The sequence below is a fragment of the Oratosquilla oratoria genome, chromosome 28 (genome assembly GCF_046742065.1).
Source record: "Oratosquilla oratoria isolate Oo_2021 chromosome 28, ASM4674206v1, whole genome shotgun sequence".
Classification (NCBI taxonomy): Eukaryota; Metazoa; Arthropoda; class Malacostraca; order Stomatopoda; family Squillidae; genus Oratosquilla; species Oratosquilla oratoria.
In genome coordinates, this window is record NC_134804.1 from 42,432,249 (window position 1) to 42,441,136 (window position 8,888).

General features: G+C 36.8%; 1 protein-coding gene across 5 annotated transcripts; it reads right to left on the reverse strand.

The window, feature by feature from the left end:
• Positions 1 to 1,428: 1,428 nt before the first annotated feature.
• LOC143040343 (uncharacterized) lies at positions 1,429 to 7,367 on the reverse strand. 5 transcript variants are annotated; one of them, XM_076211305.1, is made up of 2 exons: positions 6,983 to 7,367; positions 1,429 to 3,918 (listed from the first exon to the last, which is right to left on the reverse strand). In XM_076211305.1, the coding sequence occupies exon 2, from the start codon at positions 3,887 to 3,889 to the stop codon at positions 3,026 to 3,028; it is 864 nt and encodes a 287-aa protein (XP_076067420.1). In that variant the 5' UTR covers positions 3,890 to 3,918; positions 6,983 to 7,367; the 3' UTR covers positions 1,429 to 3,025. The 5 variants fall into 5 exon arrangements, with proteins under 5 accessions (XP_076067420.1, XP_076067421.1, XP_076067423.1 ...); XM_076211306.1 differs by lacking the exon at positions 6,983 to 7,367 and adding an exon at positions 6,896 to 6,956; XM_076211308.1 differs by lacking the exon at positions 6,983 to 7,367 and adding an exon at positions 6,930 to 6,954.
• Positions 7,368 to 8,888: the final 1,521 nt, after the last annotated feature.

Below are 8,888 nucleotides of genomic sequence, written 5' to 3' on the forward strand. Positions count from 1 at the left end.
CCTATCAATCCTACAATCCTACCGTAGCTATTCTCAATATTTTCTTCCACTGTATCTTTCTCGCCCGTTCCTTTCTCTCCCCTCATTCACTTAACACACTGACCCATTTGCCCCCTTCCACAGAGGGACCTTTGACCCTGTGCTGGGATGCCAACTGCACACCCATAGTCGCACCACATTCATACCACACGCCCCCTTGATCTTGAGATCAACTTGTTCTTCATCTCCTCCACTTTCTATTTCATAGTCTTTCAGCCATGATGGAGGATGTCTATTATGCTGTGATTGTTGAGATGCTGCTCCCCCATCCACTACAGCATTGTAATTCTCTTCGTTGTTTTCTCCACCATCCACCACACAACAAAGATCCAAGATATGTCTTGGCATTCCCTCAACAGAGATGTTGTTCCATGAATTTACCTCCATTACAACACCCCTCGTTCACTGTGAGGTGCACTTACTATCCTTTGGCTTCCCATGCCTCCTCGCCCACCTGTACTGAGGTAGTGCCTTCTTCAAGTGCAGAGTCATCCACAAACAACAACTGGCTCACCTACCATTCTTGCTTATCATCTCCAGACAATTGTATTTACCTCCTGTAACATATAAAATCCTTAAATTTCAGGTCCCTATCTTTATGATTTGCTTTCATACAAGCAATCATGGAAGTTGTTGTTGTTGTTGTCGTTCCCTAGACTGTCTGTCCGAGCAGTCCCGTCTCCCCAAGGAAGGCCACAGCCGAAACTGGGTTTTCCCACAAATCCTTTATAGAGTGTATGTTGTGTTGTTTGCGTGCATGATTGTGTATAATGCAGTCTTCCATTATGTGTTGTATGGTATGGGGTGAAGTGTTACATCCTGATAGTAATATTTTATTTTTCTCAATTTTTATTAGTTTCCAAAACTCATTTTTTATAAACGTTACAATACACTTATTATTTTGTCTATATATACCGAGGACCTCTTCCACTTAGAAGTAGTCAGCCAAGGCACATGCCCACTTCCATACAGCATCAAAATAACCCCTCATGCCTATCCCATCTTCTCTTTAACCTTTTCAATACGAGTTAAATATTTGCGTGCACATCATATTGCCTGATGTACGATGATGCATCACAATACACTCATTACAAAGTATAGTTACTGATGTTATACTTATTCTCTTTCACCCTGAATAAATATAATATCACAGAAAACGTGATCAAGCCTATTCACAGAATATGGAGTCACTCAGCTACTACATAACAAATATAATCAGGAACCTGATGCCAGCTTCCTTGTGTACCCCACTTGTGGATCATGATACATACATAGCCATCATCTTATTCAAGAGGTTAATCCACTAAAAAAAGTCGATCATTTTGTAAATCTTATAAATACTATGTTGCTATAATACAGCCTCATAGTGGTAAATAATCCAAAATAGAATTTGGGTTGCCATACATACAGTTTTTATTTGAGTTGTTGGGTACAATATTTTTACAATTTTCAAAGTTATAAATTGTATAAAACAAATATTTTTTAACTTTAGAATTATGTATTGCTGTAACACAGCCTGATGGTGTTAAAAAAAATTAACAGATCATCATCTTTACAACTGGAGTTGTTGGGCACTTAGGTTTACAACAGATATAAATGTTAGGTTTTATTTTATACCACAGGTATGAATGTACTACTTTTAGAGGGATCAATGTGTTAAGTGTAACTGGTAAGGTGTATGGGAATATGTTAATTGAAAGGATTTAGAGGGAACAAAGGGGAAAATTGGGGAATAACAGTGTGGCTTTAGGAAATGAATACCAATCAATCCATTACCCCTGGTCTCTCTTGCAGAAGACCTGCAGCCGTCAGGTAATTGGCAACAGGCTCTGGATAGGGCCATAAGTCATTGAGTGAAGAAATAAACATTAATTTTTTGTAGTAAGGCAGATATGCAAGGAGTTTTTGGCAAAAAAGTAATTTTTTTTTCTTTTATGGACTTGGGGAGGACAAAATCACCATGAGATGTGTTGCAAATTGATGGGATAGGGGTAAGTCTGCTTTGAGTGGTCAAAAGCTTGTGTGAAGGTTGGGAAATGGAGAGAATGAATAGTTTGAAGTGAAGGTGGGGCTATACTAAGGTTGTGTGATGTCACCATGGTTGTTCAATGTGTATATGAATGGTGTGTTGTGGGTGTGAGATTGATGAGGTGGGGTTTGGAGTTGGTGATAGTGGAAGCAAACGAGGGGTTTGGAGTTGGTGATAGAGGAAGCAAATGGAAGGTGAATTAATTGTTTGCAGATGATTCCTTGCTTGCAGCAGTCAGAGGAGAGACTGAAGCAGTTGGCAGTGGACTTTGGGAGGGTATGTGAGAAGAGAAACCTGTTTGAGATGAAGTGCCTTAGAAGTATGGTGAAATGAGGAGAAGGAGAGTGGTGGTAGAAAGGGAGTCAGTGCATAGGGCTGATGAAAGATTATTGGGATAGTTTTGCCACATGGAAAGAACGAATTAAAAAATATTAGCAAAAAGAGTGAGGAAAGCAGAGATGGATGGAATTAGCTTGAGGGGAAGACCAAAAATAATATAGATGGATAGGATGAAAGGGGCTTTGAGCAAAAGGGGAATGTCTGTTGAGAAGAGAAGGTACAAGGCAGGGGATAGATGCGAGTGGAGAATGATTGTGTATGGATGATGTTTTGACGCAGCTCAAAAGGATTTCTCCCTCTCTTGTCAATTTTTTGCACGAGGGGATGAGGAGTGAGAATCAGCGTATATGAAGCAGCCCTCCTGTGAATGTGCTCTGTCTTGCTGCATTACTTCTGATCCAGCCACTGGGTAGGAGACACGGATGACCCTTTATTCATATAGGAGAGAAGCAAATAGGTGGTTGATGGGAGTGGAATGGGTGGGAGTGGGTTCATGTCTTGACTCCCATTATAGGGGAGGAGATACCCTTGGTACATAAGCACAGATGGAAGATATTTGAAAGTAGTGAATTCAAATATGTTTCCATTATTTTTCATAATAATGTTATTACAATCCTCTCAAACTTCTTCAGGTTCTGGTTTTCGCTGCCAAACACTAACATGCATAGACCCAAGTATTGCTAATCGTTGACATTTAGGAATGTAGAATGGCATTTCAGTTTCTTCACGCAATTCCCACTTTGGGTTTAGAATCTGCATGAGGATGTGAAGTGTCACAGCAACTTTGTCAGTCTCTAGGGCTTCTTCTGGACCATTATGCCAATCATATGAGTCGGCTATTATCAAGATTCCACCTTTAGGAACATAATCACCAATTTCCAGCAAAAAATTCTTTGGTCTACCAAGGTGGGTCAGAGTGTTTAGAATCACAACACAGTCGAACATTCCACATGTATGAACAAGGGCACATACATCTTCATCCCAGAATGTCACATTGTCTTTCACCGAATCCTCTGGGACCTTGGCAACGTATATACCGATATGTTTCCCACCCTCAAAAGGAAATGGGAAGGCAAACTCATTAAACTGTTTCAGCTGGTTAGCAGCTACAATCATTTCATAGCTAGTGTCTGTGGCAATTACTTCCCTAAAGTTTTGCGAAAGGTAGAAGGATAATGCTCCAACTCCAGATCCAGCATCAAGGATCCTATTCTGTGGTACACTATACTTCACACACACAGCCACACAATATTCTGCTATCCTTTTATGCAAATTTTCTGCAACCTTTGGAATTATATTCTTTAAATACTTTAGTTCACCAAGGTTTCCATAATTGTGGAGAAGCTGAATATGTACACTTCTCTCAGAGGTGAAGTCTTCTCTTATTTTGATCATCTGAGTTTCTGCTTTCCACCATTTGTAAACAGCAAAGGCAGCTAATGCAGTGGTGGCTACAGTTGTCCCAAATGCAAGAGCCAACATTTTGTGCACTTTCTTGGTTGTACTTCAACCTGAGAAAATAGAGATGTTTTGAAATGTACAAATGGAATAGACTTCAACCTATTCAGACCTACAGACTACTCCATGCTGAATAACATCACAAAATCCTAAAATATACCAAATTCAGCACTATATGCCACAAAGGGTTGTTAAAGATACTTCTTTGACTAGTCTAGAGGATCTCTTTATGTTGAATACAATTACCTGACATCAACCAAAACAAAATTATTGCATGCACCAAATTATGTACTAGATACTGTAAAAGGGTCAATCATGATCACACACTATTAGTTCAATCATTACACAATGATCAAAATGAGAGAAATCATTCCTTAATGAGATTAAGGCTATCTCAATTAGCTCACTGAGGAGTGTGGCTGAAATAATATATCAATGAGCCAAGCTTAATTACAGTGAATTACAACTGCAACAGCAAAACATGTTGATAAGAGACTTTTTAATTCATGCAGAAAAAATTAAACATAAAGAAACAGATGAACAAACAAATTTACCAACTTAGGTGTTAACCTTTACAGGACATAAAACAGCAAATGAGCAGATATGAAGAAAGCAGTTTTAATGCAGGGTGGTTTCTGGATACGGAGCATCACTGAAATGTTGGCATTGCCCAGGAATCAAACCCAGGATCTTCCACTTGTCAGGCAGATGTGCTTACAGATTATACCACAGTCACCCCCAGTAACCATTTGCACATCTTTCCCACTAAGCCCCACCCTCTGGGGCCCAGTCTAAGAATGTGCACCACTTTGGGGATCCTACTCACTGCGCTATGTTGGATAGGGAGCGTCACTGACAAGCTGGCAACTCCCAGGAATTAAACCCAGGACTTCCCACTTGGTGGGTAGTAATGGTTACCGATTACACCACAGTTGCTTCCAGTGACCACTCACACAGTGATGGACCAAAAATTGGGGAGGTATTATTTGAAAAGAAAGGTTGCATTGAAGGACAATACAAGAGCTGTAAATGGGGAATATACCAATAAAAATAGCTTATGCCAATTAGGTTATAAGTTAATGATTAATTGAAAAAGGAGGAACCTGACATCATTCCGAGTTGAGACTATATTAGTAAAATATCTGGTATCTATGTAGGTGATGGAAGATACATGTAGTTAAGGTATTGTACCATTTCAGCAACAAACAATTTTTATCCTTAGGGACAACAATGTACCAAAACGGTAATGCTATACAGGTGGCAAAGGAAAATTCTTATGGAGGATAGCAGAACAGAGGGATAGTAAAGTTGAAAATTAAAAGCCCTTTTTTTTAGTGGAGATTATTTTTCAATCATAAAAGGAATGTTGAGTCACTTGGTCCATAGAGATGTCACTAAAGTCTCTAAAATATTGATTGAAACATGCAACCTATGTTCTATATGAGGCATTTGATAAAGGGAGAGGGATAGCAAGAAGCTTTCTCAAAATAAAAGGCAAGTACATACATAAATACATATACCAAGGCTTTTTCCCCCTTACAAGGGAGGTAGCCTAAAAGGAAAAGGCACAAAATCATTCCCACCCATTCCATCCCTGAATACACTCCACACCCCTCCACCCTCCCTCTTGGAGGCAAGTAACATCAGTTAAATCACTAGAAAATTAGTACAAAAAAAAAAAAAAATCATTTTGTTATTAAAGGCAATGATGAAGGTTTGGAAATACCCTATACCTCGTACAATGATGATCATATACATCTACACCATACAGACACCTTTGCAAGATTTTTCATGTCTATAAATAACAGTTGCAAATTACCAGTCCTCCATATACTGTAAATTGCTTCTCAAAATCTTAGCTCTGAAAAACAAAATCCCATAATGAAATTGAGAAAATGTTATACACTTTTTTTTTATCATATACTGTACATACTATGAACACCTTTAGAACTTTATTTATCTCTATAAACACCAAAATTACTCCATAACCCCATAAATTGACTTTAAAGATATCAGTATTACTCCAGAAATGCACACCTGAATGATATCTCGATAAAAAATAAAATATTAATATTGTAAATTATATCAATATAATATACATTTTTTGTGGTGGAAGTCAATAACAAAAAAAGTTGCCAAAAGCAATACACTAGCTATGATTAGGACATCGGCGAGCTTCGAGACACCGTTTATTTTTGTTTCTTGTCAAAGATGACCTAAGAGAAGTTAACTGGTCTAGTCTTGTCTGATGAGCTCTAGGGATGCTAAATACATACCACATTGGAGGTTAGGTTAGACTAGACCAATTTATTAGACTTCAGTTAGTTTGTCTTCAACAACAAATAAAAACAAACATGGCTTCTCGAAACTTGCCAATATCTGAGTTGTAGCTAGTGTATTACTTTTAGCATTTTTTTTTTTATTGATTTCTGCCACTAAAAACATGTATTGCATTGACGTAAAATAACTTATAAAATTAATATTTAATTTTCTATTTACATATCACTTAGGTGTGTATTTCTGGGGATTTACCAAAATCTCTTGCAGATAAAGTCCCACAATAAAAAAAAAAAAATATAGGTAATTAGTTCTTACATCATACATATCATCATATTAGTACATTTACAAGATTTACATCACTAAAGATAGTCATCACTAATTATTCTTTCTACTATAGTTGCCTCTTAGTCTTTCAGCTCTAACCTAGCCTAATCAACTCTGACATACATAGTAGATAAAAAAAAAAGTATTCTCAATTAATTCACTAACATAACGTGGCTTTTTCATGGGAGTAATTTGCAATCACCATATACAGATATGAAAAACCATGTGAAGGTGGTATGATCATGATGTATATGCACTGGTGGATCATTTAGGGAGGGGCTACTGTCAAACCTTGGCAACCTTTCACGTCACTACGATCACCAATATAGATTCGCCTGTTCATACGTGACTAATCGTCCGAGCTATGATGTACTTTCCACGCCTATTCTATAACTACCCGGTACTTTGAAAAAGAGATACTTTTACTTTAAGTTTAACAGCTAAAAACAAGGTGGGTGACACTGAATGTTTATGTTGCCCCGTGATACCGATCAGACTACCAGTAATGCTTACCGCTTCCCTGTTCAAAGTATTTATATTGTTTCTAACAATTCTTTCAATGATGATAAACCTTTACGAGTTCGTTCCACTCTGCTGGGCTGCTACTTGTATCATGTAAATGTTTGGCAGATTTGATGTTGATTTAAAGTTTTGTTTACATCCGAGGGGCGTGATTTCTTGTTTACTTTCAAACTACTGGAATTTGTATTTTATTGGGGGTTACCAATACAACTTTTCTCTCTCGCAATGCTATTCATGAATCATGATCTACATTTCAATTTTAGCTGCCGTTCAGTGATTTGGTTCAACCGGGGGAAATTACGCACAGCTAGATGATTAAACACGAGAGAGGGAGTGGTGGTGAATAGGAATGGAGTATGTGGGGATGAAATGGGCGGAGGAGATTTGGACTTGCGACTTGCTAAGACTACCCGCTCGCGCGGGATCGGTTTTTATGGGAGGGGAAAAATGTCTGTATGGAAATGAGAAGATAGTATTGTATAAAAGAAGGCTATTGCCACTGCGCTTTTACGTGAGCGATTAGGGGCGGTTGGTGGTCGTGGCTCGGGAGAAATGGGCAGGGAACTTGGACGACGCACAGTAGTCGTAATCCATCATTTTGTGAGCAAAAATCAAAGTCAGAATTGTGTTTAAAGGACTTTTGTACATTATTAAGAAGAACATACAGTGTCAGTTAATATGATTATCTTACTGGTATGTCATTTGGGTTGGCTGAAAAAAATAATCAAAGAAAATATTGCATTTTCATCAAGTTGCTCTTACAAATGAAATTCCATCATTGGGCACCTTATGAAAAGATATAAATAATTATACACGAAAAAGAAATGTAGAAATTGATATGGCATAGTCTTAAGTATTAACTATGAATTATAATAGTATATTTAGAAAACACTGAATTTTTTTTATAGATATCCATTTTTTTCCACTCTGTATCATACACTAACACCCAAATAGTACATTTATCTATATCATGAAACATAATGTATAACCTACTTTTGCCACTATTTTGAGAAAATGTCATTTAAACAACTAAAAATTTCGTCTTGCTGTGACAAAGGTATTGAAATCCCCGCTCACCTCCGTTTTCTTTGTTGAATAATATCCAACACAGACCTCATAAACTGGCTGCTACTCTCATCTGATCCAGTCCTTGCTGGACTTAGAAAGAGGTCTTCTCATAAGCTTAAACAGTTGCCATCAGAAGTTCTACATCTATTAAAATCCCCAGAAGTTTAATGTCAATGCCCCCCACCAAATGCACAGAGAGAGAGAGAGATTGTATGTAACTTGAGATCGTGTGTATATGAGAGGGGTCGGGAGTAATTATGTGAAAGTGTGTATGGGAGATCCTCTGTATGAGAGATCGTGTGTATATGAGAGAGAGAGAGATCAGGTATTACGTAAGGTCTAGACTGAGATTGGATGTATGAGAGGTCTAGATAGTCCAGGATTATTTTTGTTTTTGTTGTATAAGGTTAATTTTATTTTGTTTTATATCTATATTTATATATAATAAATTATTATATATCTAATGACTTTTTCATGTAATAATAATAATAATGATAATAATAATAATAATAATAATAATAATAATAATAATAATAATAATAATAATAATAATAATAATAATAATAATAATAATAATAATAATAATAATAATAATAATAATAATAATAATAATAATAATAATAATAATGAATATGATTGAAGGTATTGTTTACAATTTCTTTATCATACATTTTATCCTTTGAAATCATAATGAACAGTAAATATAACATCATTAGCACATAAAAAAATATTAGTGTAGCAATGACAGCTATTGTAGTGAAAAATGATGTGTTCAATTCCATAGGTTTTTGCTCAACGTTTTAGCGATTCTGACTACTGTGCGACGGCG